This window comes from Myripristis murdjan, chromosome 12 (assembly GCF_902150065.1).
Source record: "Myripristis murdjan chromosome 12, fMyrMur1.1, whole genome shotgun sequence".
NCBI lineage: Eukaryota > Metazoa > Chordata > Actinopteri > Holocentriformes > Holocentridae > Myripristis > Myripristis murdjan.
The window spans coordinates 25,539,463-25,559,834 of NC_043991.1; the positions used below are offsets into that span (position 1 = coordinate 25,539,463).

The following is a 20,372-nucleotide window of genomic DNA, read 5'->3' on the forward strand; positions in this document are numbered from 1 at the left end:
CTGATTCCTCTGATTTTACATCCAGCTTGAAAATGTTCTCCACTTCCACATCGGTAGCAGTGCATGCAGCGTTCATTCGTTCCTGTCTGCTGACAGACAAAACATCTCCGTGGGACATGGATAGAGCGGTTAGGGTGCTGATCAGGTCCATACTGAGGCTGCATTGGGGCAGGTATTTGGGGCTGACTGTAGCTTCTGTAATACTGCTGTGGCAAAACAGGTAGCTGGGAGTCTCTATCTGGCCTACCTGAAGGTGGAGTGTAGGGCTGTGACTGAAACTTACCCTGCTGTAGAGTCTCTTTAATTTGAGCCACCTCTGCACTGAGACCTTTTAAAGAGGCTACACCTACCTTCAGTTCTTGTATCTCTGTTAACAGTTCAGTGGAAGCCTTTGTTTTGACTTCCTTTATGGGGCACTTTGCAGGTAAATTCTCTTCTGACTGCACTACACTCACACTTGTGGTTGATTGTGAGGTACTGAGCTTCTTTTTATTCCTTCTCTCAGCCTCATGAGCGCAGGCAACGTTCATTCTCTCCAGTAGAAGCTCATCTGAGGTCTCAGTATCCAGGAGGAGAGGCTGCATGTCTATCCTGATGCTGTCATTCTGAAGACCAGTGAGTAACGTGTGTAAACACATGCGCTGGACTAAAGCAGGATCATACTGAAGCCCTGACTCTGACTCTTGGGACGCGAACAGTACTTTCTGCCTCAAATCCAAAACTCGCATGAGGAAACTCTGGGGGGTCTCTTTGCTGTTCTGTGCTTCAGAAGCTAGCTGCTTGTAGAGCTCTGTGGCACTCCTCTCTTGGAAGTGGGAGCGCAGGATGCTTCTGAGGGTGGGGAGAGCCAGGTGAGGTTTCCCTTCCAAGTAGCTGCGTAACTGGGAGCCTGGGGAAATAGCTCTAATGACAGCATCTACAATTTCCATTTCAGGATAACCTCTGTTCAATCCATTCTCAATTTGGTGAGCAAGGCTGGAAAATGTCAATTTATCTTTCTGGCCTGGTTCGCCTATTTGACCTGAAATTTTAAAGTCTTTGCGCCAGCATGGGCTTGGCTGCTGTGGTGGGGCACTAACTGAGGGCTGCACGTTGGCTTTTGGGCTTATGGTAGGTAAAAACCACGACTGAGAGTCATTAGCAGTAGCATTAACAGGGGAAAGCTGCTGAATTTCCACATTTTTATGTTGCTTTACAGATATTTGTTCCTCCATTTCTCCCTGTGTTTCTGTGCTTTCCACATTTTCCTCAGTTTGTGCCGCTCTGTTATCTGTGTCATTGATCAAACTTTTAACTTTGTCTTTTAGTAGCAACAATTCAGACATGCCGCCATCTTCTAACTCTGTCACTTCTTCTCTTTCCAGATATTTCAGTACATGGGTCACTAGTGATATGCGGGACTTCCCTTTTACATTTGCTCTTTGTCCTCCTGATATTTCAAGAAAATCACAAACTTCAAGCAAATTGTCTCTAGTCAGTTTATGTAAATCAGCTGCTACCTCTTCCTGTAGCTCTTCCAAGGCCGTCATCGTGTCGACAGGACAGGAGAAATCTTTCTGTACACAGGCTGACTCTGGACTGGACAGTTTTTAATGTACCTGATGATCTCTGACTGGCCTCAGGTAACATACTCAACCTCCAGCCTCCAGATCTCCTTGCACAGCACCTTCCTCGCTGTCACCGTCCTGGGTTATTTGTGGGGGGGATTTAGCTGCTCCAGACTTTGGCCGCCAGGCTGTGGACACCAGACATCTGAAGAGCCATCCCAGCGGTGCCTCCAAAATGTTACGCCCCTGAATAAGGGGAGAAATAATCACGAGAGTGATCAGAGTGGTGTTTCCTCAGTAACAAGGTTTACTGCAATGCAATAAAAAAATATACACATCAAGTTGAAAACAATTCTTACACTACAGGTCAAATGCCATAGCATACAAAACATATTCTTTTTCCTGAACAACACAGTCTCATTATGAAAAAAAAGTAAAACATTTTACATCACTGAATTTCTTCATAGACTATGCCTGCTCTGTTAATTGTATAAATGACAAAGTGAAAACTGAGTCCTGAAATATATTTAACATGGACTGAAAATTATCTTCCATTCAGAAACAAAATACAGATATGTTATGTGCAAAATCACTCATATCTTTAGTGCAGCATAAAGGCATTTAAGGGATTCTGTGCAACAAAAATCACATTAAAACAAAAACCTGAAGGGGTCGCTGCAGACAAATACGCTGAAATATTCTTTTTTCAGTCACAACAAAACGTATTTTTTTAGAGACATTTTTCATCCCTTCTCACTCTCACTGGTACATAACATGTAATTTTAAGTCAGAAAACTCTCAGAAAACTCATAATATTCATCAAATAAACAGTAGAAACAATGGTGCAAAATCCGTTTCTACCACGCACATGTAAGCTAGCAAAACACATGCACTCGTTACCGCACTCGACAAAACTTACTTTTACTTACTCAAAAGTTCGTATATAAACACTCAAAAATATCCTCAACATGTTAGAAAATAATCACAACACGTTTAGTGATGAAATATTAGCAACATACCTGAATAAGGGGAGAAATAATCACGAGAGTGATCAGAGTGGTGTTTCCTCAGTAACAAGGTTTACTGCAATGAGGAAAATACCGCGATTCCCCTTGATAAGCAGGTGAAGGCCTGAGTAATCAATCTTAGACGAGTGGATCAAGACAACATTGTCAATCACTGATAACACTGTTACATCTGAATTTTTAACAATGAAAAATGAAATAAACAATGAATTAGTTAGACTTTTTTTAGCGTTTTACCTTTTTAACCCTTTGTAAACTTACCATGAGTTATTTTTATGTTTTTAACCCATTTTAAAACACATCTTATGAATTTGTTTCTCATGACCATATGATCATTTTAAACATCATCACAGCATTTCAATCGTATTACAGACTATGAACTTGCAATCTTTTTAAACTTATCAGCTTATTAATATATCATTATTTCAACTTGTCACACTTACATGTCCAATGAGTGAGGGATTAATTTGTCTGAAATGAGGCCAAGACAAAAAAAATGAGACTATGTTGATGAATTTCATAGATTTTCCATTGTCTCACTGGGACGGCAAGGCTTTAAAAAAACAATCATAGTTGACCATAGCAACTGCTGGTTGAACAAAAGCACTATTATTTCTCCATCCCAGGACAGAGTGTGGTGCTCCAGCTGGTGGACTGGGTTTTTCGAGGGGTGGCCCAGGTCATTTTTGTCAACAACCGCCTCAGCTGAGGTGGGCTGTGAACACTCTGCTGGGGACCCTGATCTCCACTGTGTCTGCCATCGTGCTGGGACCAAACAGGTCAGGCCATGTTTCTCTATCCTCACATAACATTACAGGGAAAAAAAAATCTGGTAACTATGTTCCTGCAGGGCGACAAAGCCTATTGTCCTACACCATGAGGCCATTATCGCACGGGAAATTATGTCTTGGAGTTTTACCCTTCAGCTTGTCAGCCTGCATCTCTATTAAGACCCTCAGCGTTTTATTCACTGTCACTCTCTAACCCTTTAGTTTCAGTCACATTCCCTGGGGGTGCCGTTTCTTTAGCACCCCACTGCTCCATATTTAGCTGTATTTTGTTCTGATATGTCAGTTTTTCTCTTATTTTCACCCCAGACAGGCCATAAAGGCAGGTTTATACGGCTACAGTGGCACTCTGGTCTGCATGCTGATGGCTTTTTTGCTGCGAGGGGAAGGTGGTAGTGGTGGCTTTTACTGCCAAATATTCTCATGCTATGGTAAGTGTACTTTCCTTTTAATATGTCTGCTTTATTTGATTTGATACAATGGAAATTTACACGTAAATAGGACAGAGGCAGAGACAATGGTGTGAAGTGAAGGTCATGGACCAGATTCAGCATCACATGAGGCAACTGTGTGGCTAATTTAAAAGAGGTTAAAAACACATCCATTAAAGCATCCGAGTCTTTTGTGTTCATGATAAACACAGACAGACAAGGTCAGATTATAATGTCACTGGCTAATGGTTTCAATAATCCATATCTGGCTTCCTGTTTTTTTTTGTTTTTGTTTTTTGTTTTTTTTTTCAGCCCTTTGTCCTCAGCCTGCCCTTTAATATTTTGGTTTGTCTACACATTGCTGCTACAGGAGTCAGTCATCCCTACTTTCCACAGGTAACCACAGTCCTGCCCTGGTACACAGAAATGTATACACATAAACACATGCAAATTAAACTGAAGCCTACTGGCACTACTTTTTCTGGTGGCTATCCAGCCAAATTATCTCACCTCAAGCACCTTTCACAATAACATGATCAAAGGGCTGAATATCTCCCAGGTATCAGTCAGCTAGGTTTTAAAAATCCAAATCATTTAACTACATTCAGCCAGTTTGCCTGGGATTAAGGTGGCTAGTGGTGATGCAATATCTTATTTCCATATTATCTTTGCAAATTTGCCTTTTCAATACATTAAAAAAAATCTCTTTAATGAGAGAAGTTAAATGTTTAACCAACTTCTTCCTGACTGCAGCTGCTCCTGTCAGTGCCAGTCGGTGTGGGCCAGGTGTATGGCTGTGACAGCCGCTGGACAGGGGGTCTTTTCCTTCTGGCCCTGCTGCTCTGCTCACCAGCTACCTGTCTTCACGCCACGCTGGGCTCTGCTGTTCTCGTGTCCACTGCCATTTCCAGCCACAGAAATGTGAAGAACATAATGCCAGCTGAGGCTTCGATAGGAGGTTTGGCTCCATATAGGGCACATAATGAACTGTGAGATATCAATCATGACATATTTCTCCCAATAATGCCACATCACTGGTCAACAGCATATATTTTAAGGAAATGTTTAAAAAAAAAGAAAAAAAAATCCCAGAAAGTAGTTACTGCAGTGTGAACACTTGTATTAAATGTAGTGATTTTGTGGTAACTTTTACATCCTGCACACACCCTGTGTATGTTATTTCAGCTCCCAAATTGTATTGGGGATATGTGTAATATTTGTTTACTGATCAATAATCAATAATAATTAACAGAAAAGATTGTGTTCTTCTTTGTAGTGCTGTGCAGGGCTTGCTCTGGTAGCTCCACATGGGGACATTTTATGTTTTGACATGGTAGACCTATCTACAAGCTCTAACCTGTGCTAAAGAGGTCAAACAATAACATAACTATCCTATGAGCTATTCAGTGAAACATGTGCATATCCCAATACATACTTTTCATTTAAAAAATGATAAAAGTGTTTTTTGCAGCATTTTTCTGTGCATACATGACTTCAGCAATCTCAAAAGTGTCCATAGCAAGCAAGGACGATCTTTTCCAAATTAACTTGTGCACTTTATCTGACGGCCCAGACAACTCTCATATTGTCCATCCTGCTCTTCCTCTCCCGTGACGTCTCCTTTCAGTTTGCATTACCGGTACGCACTTGGCCTTTCTGCTTGTCGACTCTCATCTTCGTCCTCGTCTCCACCAAGATCCCAGCCATCTGCAGACTGCCTCCGTCGGTGGTCTCCCACCCTAAAGAAAACCGGCACTGCTATCGACAACTGGAAGCTTCAGAGGGGGAAAAAGACACTCGACAGCACAGCAGCCAAGAGAAGGCTCTGCTGGTTAGATCATTTTAGATATTTGGTGTCTGTCTGGGTGTAAATGATGATCTTATGAGGGAGTTGATGGTCCTGGATGCATTTATCAATTTAGGTTATTTCAGCAAGAGAGAGTTTGTAAGGAAGAATGACAACTTTTAATGTGAGACAGAAATTACTAAAGACAAACAAAACACTTTACAGAAACACATTACGTTTTGAAATTATTTTCATCAGTTGGTAACACCATAAAGAGAGCAAAGATCAATTTCCACAAGTGGTATCTAAATCTAATGTTAAAGTAGTTAACAATAGTTTTCCTGAGTGAACTTTTACATGGCATAAGAGAATTAAAAAGCTGAGTGAAAAGGATTCTTCCAGCATGATTTGCGGAATTTGTGTTTGTGTGTTTTGACCCTTACACCTCTATGAATATTTGTGTTTGCATTTTAGAAAGTATATGGTGATGTATCGGTTTGGCATTTATTAGTGTCTCTCATGTACTTAAACAATAGACTACAAAAATGCCATTTGCAGCAGTGAGAAATAATTCCTATAAAACAATATCTCTACACAGCAGAGGGCAGCACTCGCCAAGGGAAGATGTAGTGCTTCTGGCGGTGCCTTTACATTTAAGATTAATACTGACCAGAAATATATTTTCATAAATGTAGAGCCAAAGCTTGGATTACAGGTTTATTAGCAGCTCAATATACAGTAAACCTTGCATTTTACCATTCAAGGCAGTCTTCTGTGCCATTTTATTTCTGTATTTTCAGAGTGAGGAGGAGGGCACCTGAGGACATGCAAAACCTCTGGTTCTTTCAACAGCCCGTTTTTAGTGGATGTGGAGACGTGATTTAACTTGCAGCAGATTTCAGCAGTGCAGACAGCGAGCTGTAGGGAAGATTTCATAAAGCCCTCCTCCAGCAAAACAAGCGCCCCTCTTTGCCAGGCATAATCCATCACCGCCCTTTTCTGTTCTCCAACCTCTCCCACTGTTTTCTCTAATCGCATCTTTCTCGTGACCTCTCTTCCGGTTTCCATTGTTTCTCTCCCCACTCTTGTTCTTTCCTCTTATTCCCTTTTCCTCCCCCCCTGTTCTGTCTTCTGCCCTCCCTATGTGTCTCCTCTCCTCTGCTCCTTTCTTCTTTTGTTGCATCCTTTCATCTTTTCCTGAACACTTTGCAAGATTCATCCACTGAAGATGGTCTGCTGTGTTTCTGTGACATTTTGATCTCTGTGGAATTAAAGTCCCGAGGTGATTATTTGCCACAGCTGACTGAAAGTGTCGAGCTCCGTCTGTGGGTTCATGTGAGTGCCTGTGTGAGAGAGAGCGAGACAGAGAGAGACAGAGAGACAGAGTGCAAGCGGTGGTGTCTATGTCTTGTGTCTGCCTGCATGCCCGCCTGCTCGCCTGTCTGTCTGCCTGTCTGTCTGCCTGTAAATCTTTGTCTGCTTCTGTCTTTCTGCCTGTCCAGTTCCCTGTGTATCTGTCTGCCCGCAAGCCAGCCAGCCTGTCTTTCGGTCTATCCATCTGTCTGTCTGCTGAGTGTCTGGAGTACAACGGCACATGGTCGTACCCAGCCAGGATGACACATACGAGACAGTCACACTCCCAGAAATGTGGGAGCTGGAGCACAACTGGGGTGAAGGTGTGAGACGAGGGAAAGCGAGAAAATAGAAACTGAGAACATGTCATTCCTGTCTTGGTGTTAAAATCTGACTAAAGATGAAGATCTGTCTGAAAAGTTTCCGTATCACATTATCTAAGCTGAGTATTTGATTGGTTTCTACTTAATATTCCTGTGACATTGGAGAGGAAGGTTTCCTCCAATCCACCAACAATATTTTCCTTTATCCACTACAGCCTTTAGATAAAAGTGACCTTAGTCAGTGGCTGCGCTGGCCTTTCCCTGATCACAGCTTTGATTCATCCGCAGGAAAGAGTGACCTTTGAAGGACAGGATAAGTGTTGGCAGTGTGACGATGTGAGATGAGGTTGGTGTCACTTCCCCTGTGTGAGTGTTGTGCGCTCACAGCAGTGTGATTCACCTTCCCAAGTCTCCTGCAGGCAGCACCTACCACTCCCACACACAGCATGGCGGATGAGGGTGGGACCAGGCTGAACCTGTGAAGGAAAAGCACACGCCACACAACACCACACACACACACACACACACACACACACACACACACACACACACAAACAAACAGAAAAACAAGCAAAGTATTTTGTGTCTGTGTGTCCTCTGTTTCCTTTTGTGTATCAAATCAAATCAATTTTTTATATACAAGCTAACCCAAAGTGCTTCATAAATATGGATAGAACAGTTAAGAGTTAGGAAAAAGAACAAATGAAGACAATTAGACAACAAAATATCTATCTATCTATCTATCTATCTATCTATTTAAAGTAAGCAAATTATACTGTATATTTAGTATACTGTGTATATTCATAAAAATAACTTATTTCAAATCAACAGTTACAAAATGTTGTTTGGGTTTTCTCTCCCTTTCTTTTTAAAAATTCAGCTTTGCTAGAGCTTTAGTCCCCGGGTTGGACTGAGGACACAGACAGAGACAGATGTGCTGGGTGCGCATTGTAATTGCTCGTGAGCACGTGAGCAGCTCTCACAGGACGAGGGGAACAGTAGTAAACATGGAAGCTGTCCACCCTCTCTGCCCCCGGACAATCAGTGTCAACCCGGCCGGGCACGTGAATTACTGTTATTTCCTCCGGGACTGAAGGGTGCGAGTGTGAGCGTCTGTGTTGACATGCGTGTGTTAGTGTACCGTGCGTGTGTATGAGTGCAAGAGGAAGAGATAGCATTCAGGGCCAAGTACACAGCCAGGCTGTTCCCGTGGGCAGGCAGAAAGAACGTTGTGAAAGGGAGCTATTCTGATTCACTCTATCTTGGACAATCTGTGAATAGCGAGAGCTGGTTGTGGGTGACGCTCCTGGCTCGGCACGTTCGAACCAAATTTGTCTCCCGTTTCCTGTTGGTTGCATGGAGAATCCAATGGAAGCCCCGTTCCCCATTGGCTGTGGGGAGCATCACAGGGGAGGAAGCACTGCCATGTATGTATGCTCTCTGTGACACTACTTTCCATATCCAGGGTTGCCATGGCTACTGCCAAGTCAAGTCGGTTTCATAATCTGGTGGTATGTATGAAAGGATCTCAGAATAAAAATATCAAGCACATGACCTACTATCTTTCATCACAGAGTGTCCTTATGATAGCAGCATTTTTTTCTTCAGCCAATTTTAAACGACATTTTACTGTAAATCGGAGATATTTGGAAATTCTTCCTGTCATCTCTGTGGAGTGAATAGAGATCAGGAAAGCCCTCTGAAAAGATTTTTTTTTTCAGCTTCTTTCGCTTTTGTGAATTATTGCAAAATGTATTATTTTATTCTATTCTATAATTTAGCACATTTGCCTATTTCATGCATTTATTCAACATTAAACTCTTAAAATGGGTCTTTAGAGATTCTCTGAGGACTCATTTGTACTCATTTAAAGAACCATCACTAATCAAAGAACCATTTAAAGCCCAGAATGATTGAATGGTCTGGGCATCGATTTGAGAACAAGCCAGCCACTTGACCTGAGACAACCCTTCTCTCCACCTCACCAAGCTATTTTTATGTAAAATTAAAAAAAAAAAAAAAAAAAACAGGTCACTCAAGGATAGAGTACACTGGTTGTCTTGGGTTGTCTTGTAGATTCGAATTCAATTAAAAACTGAAACAAAACCAAGTGTCATATAAAATAGAGACGCTTGTCAATCCGAAAAGGCATACAATTGAAAGGAGTAATAAGTCAAGCCAAAAAAAAAAAAAAAAAAAAATCAGCAAACTAAACAGTGAGAGCTTAAACGGAACAACACAAAGGTGTTTGGGAGAAGCAACACTTCAAACATTATTTTATCAGGGGTGTGCCACGTCCACTTGAGCCAGATAAACACTATGTTCACGGCTTCATGCTGGGTTCACACTTATTAACGGAGTTGATTAACAGCCCACAGTTTTTTGAGGATTGTGTAGACAAACTGAGATGAGCTATAATTTTACCTCTGCACTTGTCTACAAAATGTGTTTAGAAACGGTAAAGGTGATGTATATATAGCTGAGTACTAGCTGAACATGTCCCTATATAGAACCTGTACCTCTCAGGAGGAAGGCAGTTTCATTTCACCAGTGAAGGTAAAACTAGGGACACAGGAGGCAGTTCTCCTCAGCTGGTAATTGGAGAGTATGTCAGTGTGCTTTCTGTCCCAGAGGTTGGCACATTTGACACACACAGGGCTCTGGAGGAAGGCAATCAACAAGACTCTGGTCATAAGTATCTTCTTTACTATCACCTCACCCCTCAGGACTTTTGATTTTGTCTTAAAAGTCCTATTAAGAGCACTACCACTCACCAGCATGTCAAAAAAATCTTGAAGCTAATTTACCCTCTATTCTCCAAAGAAAGCCAAATTATCCCCCATTGCAGCAAACTGATGTCTTCAAAAATGTTAAGAATGGAAACATTGCCAAAACCTAAGTTACAGAGCTGTACCTTCTGTCACTGGGGCTGTACATTTCCACACAAAAAGGTACAACATTGTACCTTATTTTATGAGCATGTTGGGGACAGTTTCCCTGTGAGTTTCTTAGGAAACTCTTAAGACGATGCAAATGAAGACTGAAAGCCCCTTGGCAAAGTCCTGCAGTGTGACCCTGCAAAACACGATCAGCTGAATAACTAATAACAGCCCAACTAGGCCCATTCAAATTGCATAAAGCAAGTTAAAAACCGGAATGCGTTCAATTAAATGCCCATAGGTAAGTGCTTTAAAATATGTGTGCGGAGGCACAGTGGGCAGAGAGCCTGATGAGTTTTGACTTTTTTTCCCCCCTATTTTCTATTTTCTGCTCCATTATTAGCAGGTGAGTAAATTGCTGTCTGTCTGGAGGTCGTCTGGGCAGCCGGCAGCTGTCTGTCTGTCCTGTCTGTCGGCAGTCTCCCCGGAGGATCTGCCTCGTCGTGACTGTCTGCAGAGCCCAACCCTCAGAACTCCGGAAACGAGTCTCGAGATGGAGAAGGGAGGCTGCCACATCCGCGTGATCATCCGAAGAGGACCAATAGCCTTCCGCCGAGGAAACGGAGGCCACGGTATTCCCTTTCGCGCATAAGGAAATGGGCGGGTGTGGGGAAAGCTCTGTCACGCTGCGTGGGTGGTGAGTGTAGTAAGGAGCTGCCGCGGCAGTATTTAGCAGAGCTCAGAGCAGCAGCCGAGGCAGGACGAACAGTAGCCTGATAACTGGAGCATTTCAGCACCACCGCCGCCGGACAGCGACAAGTAGCCTTAACTCTTAACTTTTAGCAGCCATGGTTCTCATCTGGACCCAGTTCGGTGTCAAGCACAAAAATGTCAATGTCAAGTGCAAAGTGCGAGTCATGCACAGGGGGGACAGCTCGGGCTCCTCTTCATCAGCGGTAAGTTGAATGGCATCTTAATTGCATTTTGTTAAGCAAGCTATATCACTTATTTGTCTTGTGTCATGGGTTGGATTCACTGATGTATGTTGAGGTTTAAAACTCGGAACTTAATTTTTATGAAATAATCACGCTTTGTATTCAAGTTAGAGTTATCATTGCGGGTATATTATCCTGTTTGGAGCCGTATGTGTCAATTAATAGCAATGTGGCTGGCTGAGTCTGTTGCTGTGGGTTCATTCAAATGCAGACTGTAATCTTGGGTCGTGAACAGCCAATCGCTGCAGAGTCACGGTTGTTGGGGGGAAGTCTTTTAACCCTCACGACACTTAGACGCACGTTTTCCCCTTTACTCACGCTGTATGCATTATTAAATGCATGGTGGGCTATAGATCAGGAACGCTGCACTGCACTCAGATTGTGGTGTTTTCTAATAGTGTCTTTGCTATGGGCTGCATTGCAATCTGCTGGGTGGAGATGAAAAGCCTAAGAAGTTGGCAGACATCTAGTGGATCAGCCATCTTACTTTTGTGATGTGGGCAGTGGCCATTTCATTTCACAGACTTATTGGTTATTCATTATCAATGTTATAAGCCAGTTTTTTACAGCACATAGTAGCTGAGAATTTTATTCACATGTACACACACGGCTTCTGTAGACTATAGTGGCTCAGCTGTACTTCCATTCTGCTGTAAAGATCAGCAGAATGGATCTTTTACCAGGATAATTAACATGAGCAAAAGATGGGCCTTTGATCAGTCTAGTTGCATGGATGGATGGTTGCATGACCAGCATGACTGCTTTGTTTCCACAGGAGAGCAGCAAGTCTGACCAAGAGGTGCCCTGTCTGGCCAAACCTGAGGGCAAGGATTTCTACAAGGTCCTGGGAGTGTCACCTGACTCCAATGAGGATGAGATAAAGAAAGCCTACAGGAAGATGGCTCTGAAGTTTCATCCTGACAAGAACAGCGATGCTGATGCAGAAGACAGGTTCAAAGAGATTGCGGAAGCCTACGAGATCTTGACTGACCCTAAAAAGAGGAGCATATATGACCAGTATGGTGAGGAAGGTAAGACCAAGGCTTTAGTTTTTAATTTACACTCTAGCAGTTCAAAAGTACAAAAAGTACAAAATGATTTCAGCTTTGACTGGTATAAGAGGGAATGAATTCTCTTGAGTTAAATGAACAAGCTTAAATAGTAATTGCCATCTGGTTAGCTACAGTAGCATAATTTAGTCATTAATTATTCATATCGCCAAAGCTGAGCACTGATGTGCAGTGGGGGATATCCTCATTAAAACCTGCAACACTCTCCCCTGCTGTAAAACCAGCTTAGCACGTGCAGCACAGACAACTGTGGGGCTGATAAATTATTTAGATAGCGATGCATGTGTTTTTCTTCAAAACTTCAAAATAGCAGATGTAAATTTAGTAAGCCTTCAAGAGGTATGAGCTGAATATGCATGAGAAGAAGTGAGTGAGCAGCAGCAACAGCAGAATACAGTATGAGGTACAAGATCAAGGCGGATACTCTGCAGGAATTTCAATGTGTGAACCCAATAAACTCAACCCTTGCTATATTTATGCTCTCTCCGTGTTACAGGTCTGAAAAATGGTACCGGAATGTCAATGGCAAACCAAGGAAGCTCTCCTCGCAATAGTTTTCATGGAGATGCCCATGCCACCTTCTCCTCTTTCTTCCATGGCTCTGACCACTTTGACATCTTCTTTGGATCTGACATTGACGGCGATGACGACCTCTTTAACCCCTTCAGCCACTTCACCTTCAGCCATGTGGGCGGGTTCCCTGCCCATGACGGTGGGCTGCGGAGAGGCCGTCGTCGTCTGCAGGGTGTGCCAGTGGTGCATGACCTATTGGTGACCCTGGAGGAGGTGTTCCATGGCTGCACTAAGCATATAAAGATCACCCGCAGCCGCCTCAACCCTGATGGGCGCAGTCTCCGATCTGAGGACAAGGTGCTAAACGTGGTAGTGAAGAAAGGCTGGAAGGCTGGGACCAAGATCACCTTTCCCAGGGAGGGGGACGAGACACCCAACAACACCCCAGCAGATGTCACCTTCATCCTCAGGGACCAGAAGCACTCCCAGTACAAGAGAGATGGATCCAACATTGTCTACACAGCCAAGATCACCCTCAAAGAGGTGAGTTTGTGTCTTAGTATGTCCGGTCCTGCACAGCACAATGGGTAGATATCAGGCTTATGAATCGATCATGGCCATCAGTATTCGCTTGTTGTGGCTTTAGATTAAACTAAAAACACCAAATGAGTGATATATTATGAAACAGATGACTAATCTATAAGTAGGATGGCAGACATTATGCAATTTACGAACCATACACCTACTCAATGATGGCTGTGATCCAACAGCCACTTTTAGTGGTTTACATAACTGCTCAATGCATGATCTTTTATATACCAAAGAAAATCAATTCACTCAGAAACATCATCATCAAGGAGAAAGACAGCAGCAGCATTCAGCACAGGCACATTTCCGGCCAAATTTAGAGATGGTAACATCTTTAAATGTTGACTGAGGACAGAACACAGTGTTCTGTTGGGCCTCTGAGCTGTTCCTAGCCCCCACCACGCTGTGCTTAGAATGGGTTGACAGACGCCTGCTAACAAAACAGCAGCAGCCCGCCAACGCCTCCGTTACCTCAGCAGCCCCTGCAGAGTGAGAGAGAGAGCAGAAGCTAAATTTAGCTCTGGTACTGGCTGCCCCCACATATCTCACTTCACTCTCCCTCTCTCCTACTATGCTGCAGACTCCTCTGCCTCTATAAGGCAGGATGCTTGAAAGGCAGCTTTTGGCTCCCTTTGTCTCTGGCTCTCGCTGCTACAACCCACACACAGATTATCTGGGTAGCAGTCACAGAGATCAGCCTTTCAAAGAGCTGCTCCATCTTCCTATGGCTGCCTTCATTCTCTAAAGCACTTGCTGAAACCAGTATATAGAGCAGAGATTAGAACATCTGTAACACTTGTTTGTTGCGTAACAGGAAATCATTATGGCTTTTCAGGGAGACTGTGATGTAACATACCACTTAAGAAAAATAACTTGCTCGTAAGAAGTATAACAGGTCTAGAGTATTAACCTCTCCTCTATTTTTATCTCCAGGCTCTCTGTGGATGCACAGTTAATGTCCCCACACTTGACAACCGGATGATGCCACTACCATGCAGTGACGTCATCAAACCTGGTGCTGTCCGGCGACTGAGGGGCGAAGGTCTGCCCCTCCCCAAGGGCCCATCCCAGCGAGGCGACTTGGTGGTGGAGTTCCAGGTGCTCTTCCCCGACAGGATCCCACCCCAGTCCCGCGAGATAATCAAGCACAGCCTAGCCAAGTGCTAACCTGCATTATAACATGCAGATTGACACAGCTTCACCATGTGTGTATGTTGTTAATCAATTCACAAACACAGCCTTGCCCAAGGTGCTAATATCACAACCAATCACAACCTCTTTTTGTGTTTGGATAATGGCAAGCAGCACTGAAGTGAATTAGAGCTGAGGCTGGACTTTGAGAGAGAGATGATTTTCTACTGCTGTATGCACTTTAGGCATAATGCTCAACAACCACAATGCCACAACAGTAGTGTGTTCAGAACTGATGAATAGGGTCTTTGGTATCTGAGGGCATCCAATGACTCAACTGCCTTTCTCTTACATGAAAAGGTTAGCTGTACTGTTAAACTTGCAAACCTCTACCAGGATATCTGTTTGCGATTCAAGTCTGTATAGACTTCCTTAAACCTGAGTGGTACGACTATTTCATAGAATAACTCAAAGTTATATGGTGTTCATATGACTGAGCTTTTACATTGATTTATTACAATAACAAAATGTACTTGTGTACAAAGAAATGCTTTGTGTACAAAAGTGTAAACTATCTCTAAAAGAGATTCATGTGTCAAATGTTCTATTGAATCATTTGAAATGTTTGTATATTCTGCAATGAACCAGCTGCTGATGTATCATGAACTGATGATAGACATAGTTGGAAGCATGAACAATAAAGTGAAAAAACTGAATTTTGACGTGTCCTCCATCATTCCTTATGAAATGCTATTATTATAATATGATAAGCTATTTATGAGAATAAGACTTCGATAAGCTTCTCAGACAAAAATCAGATTCCGTGAATTCATACTCAAAGGCAAGAAAATCTCATTGCAGCGCTGCTGGGTCGATGCAGTGATGTGGAAGCCTGGCAACAGAACAGCATAGTCATGTGCTGCCATCTAGCGGTGGCTGCTGGGCATGACAGCGTCAGTGGTGCAGTAAGTAATTGGACGCACCTGCTGGCCTGACACTCATGCACCCACCAAGTGAGCACGCATTGAACACTATGTAGTTGCAGTCTGTCGTCAGGCCATTGCTTTCTAACACCCTGAGTGACAACATGAAGAACAGTGCTGTGATGACAGGAGAGATTGGCTTTTGGACAAGACGCAGACAGCCCAAACACAAGGCCACGAACGCCAGTCACCATCACTAACAACAAGTAGCTTTCAAACAAGAGTGGCACAGTATAAAACCACATTGATTGACCCATCAAACCACCTGCGCACACAGAGATGACAGGAAATCTCACCTGAGATAATCAATTCAATAGAAATCACTCCTAATGTCCTATGGAATGAGATGTCGCAAGTACGTCTAACAACACCACCACCAAATTTGAATGAAGGTTATTCCCTTACAAGTTTGACTTTACTTGTCCTTCTGCTCATACCCTGTGTGGTCACCCTGCTCTTGCTGAACTGCTTGTTCCTGGGTTACAAATTATTGATCGCATCAAAGAGAAACGCAAAGACGCGCGAGGACGCAGAGGAAATGCTCCTGCAGTCGACCCATCACAGGGTCACCAGGCTGTCCGATCTGCCTTTCGCTTCGGACGGCAGGAGGCCATATGTGTCCTTGTCAGAGCCCATCCTGCCACATCCCGTCACCTCCTCCAGAGCCTCATCCAAAGACAGGGCGGCGGTGGACCAGAGGATCCGGTTCCTGCGGCCAGATGGCGCCACGGGTATCGGCTCAGGGTCCCTGAGGGCGCCAAGCACCATCCTGGGAAACTCGCCCGCCACTGTTTTCACTCCCAGAGTCAAGCTGACGCAGAGTGCACGGAGGTACAGCAGCGGCAAAGCGGACTGGTGTAGAAGCGCACCTGTCTCACCTCTGTCCAGTGATTCAGAGACTGCAAACGTTGTGCCGCCCAACTCGCCCACGGCGAATGAGCCCCTCTCTAAGGTCAGTAACATCTGCAACCAAAATGTGAACAGGAGCGCACCAGCTGATGCAGGTGTCAGACTAAAGTTGCTTTGATACTGAAGATATGAGTTAGATTCACTATGTCAGGAAATTATATAAAGAAAACATTAATGAATTGGATAACAGGAGGACTGAATACCTATATTTTGCAAAATTTCTACTTTATTTGGCCAAATAAATTTCATTCAATTTGGAGTGGACTTATTTGTCAGTTGTTGTTTTTATTGGACTTACATGCAGTGGCCACGTTATAGCTGTACAAATGTAATGCAGTTCAATGCATTACATTGTACAGGGGCAGAATATTAGAAAAATATTATATAATGTCCAGTAAAGTCCAGTAAAACATCTCCACTAACTATGACCTCAGTGCTGAACATATAATTGAATTAACACCTCCATAACAGTATCTAAAAAAACTGACCATTAAAGTCATCATTAAAGTAAACTTTATGGCATTTTATTGGATTGTTTGAGATTGTAAAGTGGCCACTGAGAGGATATCACACCTCAAATTTATGCTCATTCTCACCTCCTCTGTGCAGAAATTACTTTTTGCCAAAAATCTGGTATTGCTGAATATGTCTGGTAATATTCAGTTGCTTGGATTCTGTGTGACAAATTTACTCTCATTGCTGATATTGTCCTAAAGTATGGACTTTTGTAAAAATTTGCCTTCCATAAATTTTAGAAGTGTGTTTGTGTTTTTGAGGAAAATACAGTGACACGCTCAGATTTGATTTGCTTACTTGTTATCTTCTGGGACTTTTCTGGTTTAAAACAGCAGTCATATTTGCTCCCTATAATTTACAGAAATGACTCTGTCCAGTATTTTAAAGCAACATAGTCAAATAAGGGCTGACCTCCTTGCTATCACAGAGGAAGTATGCATTTGAAATCTGACAGCCGTAGTAGGCTACAATATTAATCTATAAGTAAGTATGGAAGTTTTTTGTCTCATTTTTTTTATTGCCAAGCAGTCATTTATCTCAGTTTTCACTGATTGTCTGCAGTTTGAGTCAGTTGGTGCTCTTATCCTTGCTCATGGTAACTGTCCAGTTCCTCTTATCTTCATTCAAGCAAATTTCTGTTGCGGTTGCTGCCTCTGGTAATATAATATAAATCACTTCCTGTGCAGCAAAGGATGTTTCCCAGGAAAGACCTACCACACAGTGTGAACAGTGTGAACTGCTCTGAACAAGTGTTCAGAGCAGCCAAGAGAAAAGCTTTCATGTACTATATGCTGAGTCACTACCTTTTGCTATCAAGTGACAATTTACATGAAAATGTCACAGATTATTTTTAAAAACAAGAACAAACCTCACATCTTCCCCCCTTCTTTTCCATTTTAGTGTATTAAGTTATGATCCTTCAAGTTGGATTCAAAGTAAGAGGAGTTTTTTTTTTCTCACAACAGGAGGCGTGTCATGTGGGCCATATTTGTCAGGGCAGTAGTGTGGACTTGCTGGCAGCTGTGAACCAAGGTGTTGCAGAGCATCATTTTGACAAGATGGACTTGGAGTGCGAGTATGCCCACGTTCCCCCAGAGACAACGTGCCTGAACACATCTACGGTGGGCCCTGGATTGGACAGTGACTTTGGTGCAAGCGCAGGTACTCTTCAGTCATCCTCAGCCCAACTGAGTGCTAATTTGGTATTCAGTAACGCATTAGTCGTCTTAGTATTGTATAGTGTATTGAATTCACATTTTAAATCGAGCAACACCTATTATTAAGCAAAACAATTCAAAGGGACTCACTCTCCAAATCCATCCAAGGATTTATGGCAAATGATGGACAAACTGACACCTATCCCCTGATTAATTCAGCAGTTTGTCATCCTCCCACACAGAGTTATGTAGAAAAAAAAAATGGAGAACTCCCATCTCTTTGATTTTATTGTGCATAAGAATATTGTCTGTCTCATCATCGCTGGCTGGTTACCCTGAATGGTTATGATCACCAATTTTGGGGATGTAATGGAAAACAAATGACATCTTCCAAATAGGCATAAATGAAGTTAGAACATTATTTGTGAAACCAGTGTCCAGTTTTGAGTAATAAATTTAACATTAACAACCCAGCATGAACACCAAATGAGGCTGCAGCAGGATTCAAAATGTTTCATCAGTCATTTAAACAAATAAACCTCTGAATTATGCAAATCATTTCCTTTCAGGAGTCTCTCTCCGGATTTTGTCCGCAGATAGCGACGGTCTGTCCAATGGTGTGCTAGCCTCAGCCCTGGAGTGGGATTATTACGATCCTTGCTATGTCAGGCAGAACAACGTACCCAAGCATAAACACCTCAGACCTGCGATACACACTAAGCAGTACTGGGTGTAATGTACCCCAGCTCTTACTGGGCTGACTAAACATTTTAATTTAATTTAATTTAATGTTTTATCTCCTATTTATTTAAGTTAAATAGGATCACAAATGCTGTTAGTTTTATTTATTTATGTGTTCATTTATTTATAATTGTATTTTTTATATAATTTATTTCATGCACTGACACAGATTAAACTCTGTTTTCTTCAAATAATCACTAAAGCTTTGCACTATAGTTTAAGTTGTCACAATTCTTGATTGCTTCAGACATGCACTTAAGCAGTTCAAATAGTTGTTTATGATGCACCTTTCACTTAATGTTAATTATATTTACTATTTCACAACACTGAACCACTTTTGTAATTCACAAATCTGCACATCAGTATTTACATTCACTGTGGTTTCTTGAAATGTTCTGATTCACCATTACTTTCTAATAAAAGCTGAATACTGCAGTCCTGTTAATTTCTTATTTTTTTCAATGCAAGAACTCTAAACTTTAATTATAGAGGTGTAACAATCACCCTGTTTAAACAATACGCATTTTTATGTGTAGATTATTTCATGAAATGACATTAATGTAATTCTGACAGTTTGAAAAATAATGTGCTGATGTTTTATAATCAGTGGTGTGAGGTTGCCACAGTCTTACAACTCTCTTGTCTGTGTTTTTTAAAAAGACAAAAAAATAACAGTGAATGAGAGACCATATACTACTTTGTCTTTTGTGGAAATATTTACTGGACTTGACTGATTGTAAGCAACAGAAGACAATCCACACACATGAAACTTGCACAAATATGTCATTATAGAATAGAATAGAATAGAATAGAATTATTGTCATTGCACAAACTGTACAATGAAACTCAAATGCAATGCAAATAAAGAGCAGCAGTGTAACCAGTGCATTGCACAAGTCCCATAAATGGTTAGGAGTTAAGGTGTTTTATGGCACCAGGGTAAAAACTGTTCATAAGTCTGGAAGTGTGGGCCTGAATGGATCTATAGCGCCTCCCAGAGGGCAGCAGTGTAAACAGGCTGTATCCTGGGTTATGTTAATTGCAAGAGAAGTTGAGTGCCAGGTTGTTGACAGAGCACCAGGCAGTGAGTTTCTGGACTTCATCTCTGAAGGTGGACTCATCGTTATTATTATTAGGTGGTTTGCAAATATGTATGTATGTAAGTAACTTACTCTGAAGACAGTATATGGTGAACAGGTGACCATCTTTTATACAGCCAGTGGTTTTCACATGCTTGGACAGGCTGTCACACCAAGCACTTGCTTCAGCTTAGGATAATTGTTTGATTCTTAAATTTGATATTTTAAATTCAGGTGTGTTGTACACATATCAGAAAATCACTAGTTTATAGCACTGATCTACAATAAAATGGTATTATAGTATGATAAAATACATATATTGTAGATTATAAAGTATAGGCTATTGCAGATTAGTGGTCTGTAGGCTAAAATTGCTCAACATTAAGTTTGCTTTATGGTATTTTCATCTGTCATAGTATCACCATAAGATTTGTGCTGGAATTATTTAACTTACAGAAAATGCATGGAATATTGTGTGGCAATAATACAGATACTGGAGTCGGTTTCCTTTCTATGTCTGCGAGTGCAATACAGACTTGTGGGCAGCAGGGCTGGACA

At 42.2% G+C, this 20,372-nt stretch overlaps 3 protein-coding genes across 3 annotated transcripts; all 3 read left to right on the top strand.

The window, feature by feature from the left end:
* Positions 1 to 1,048: 1,048 nt before the first annotated feature.
* Positions 1,049 to 7,259, top strand: LOC115369298 (urea transporter 2-like). Its single transcript, XM_030065868.1, is given in 10 exon segments — positions 1,049 to 1,066; positions 3,278 to 3,351; positions 3,670 to 3,728; positions 3,731 to 3,791; positions 4,118 to 4,187; positions 4,545 to 4,682; positions 5,093 to 5,156; positions 5,266 to 5,300; positions 5,419 to 5,622; positions 7,080 to 7,259. Coding segments are annotated over 10 exon segments (903 nt in total).
* A 3,624-nt stretch (positions 7,260 to 10,883) lies between these two features.
* On the top strand, positions 10,884 to 15,145 carry LOC115368923 (dnaJ homolog subfamily B member 5). The gene is made up of 4 exons (XM_030065367.1): positions 10,884 to 11,088; positions 11,903 to 12,158; positions 12,694 to 13,253; positions 14,232 to 15,145. The coding sequence occupies exons 1-4, from the start codon at positions 10,981 to 10,983 to the stop codon at positions 14,463 to 14,465; spliced, it is 1,158 nt and encodes a 385-aa protein (XP_029921227.1). The 5' UTR covers positions 10,884 to 10,980; the 3' UTR covers positions 14,466 to 15,145.
* A 319-nt stretch (positions 15,146 to 15,464) lies between these two features.
* On the top strand, positions 15,465 to 19,170 carry hwa (huluwa). The gene is made up of 3 exons (XM_030065529.1): positions 15,465 to 16,364; positions 17,803 to 17,998; positions 18,564 to 19,170. The coding sequence occupies exons 1-3, from the start codon at positions 15,759 to 15,761 to the stop codon at positions 18,728 to 18,730; spliced, it is 969 nt and encodes a 322-aa protein (XP_029921389.1). The 5' UTR covers positions 15,465 to 15,758; the 3' UTR covers positions 18,731 to 19,170.
* The last annotated feature ends 1,202 nt before the right edge of the window (positions 19,171 to 20,372 follow it).

Coding starts and splice junctions, on each gene's coding strand:
- LOC115368923 (XM_030065367.1), top strand. CDS start 10,981: ATGGTTCTCATCTGGACCCAGTTCGGTGTCAAGCACAAAAATGTCAAT. Junction 11,089..11,902: donor CGGGCTCCTCTTCATCAGCG/GTAAGTTGAATG, acceptor TTGTTTCCACAG/GAGAGCAGCAAGTCTGACCA. Junction 12,159..12,693: donor TGACCAGTATGGTGAGGAAG/GTAAGACCAAGG, acceptor TCCGTGTTACAG/GTCTGAAAAATGGTACCGGA.
- hwa (XM_030065529.1), top strand. CDS start 15,759: ATGTCGCAAGTACGTCTAACAACACCACCACCAAATTTGAATGAAGGT. Junction 16,365..17,802: donor CGAATGAGCCCCTCTCTAAG/GTCAGTAACATC, acceptor TTCTCACAACAG/GAGGCGTGTCATGTGGGCCA. Junction 17,999..18,563: donor TGACTTTGGTGCAAGCGCAG/GTACTCTTCAGT, acceptor ATTTCCTTTCAG/GAGTCTCTCTCCGGATTTTG.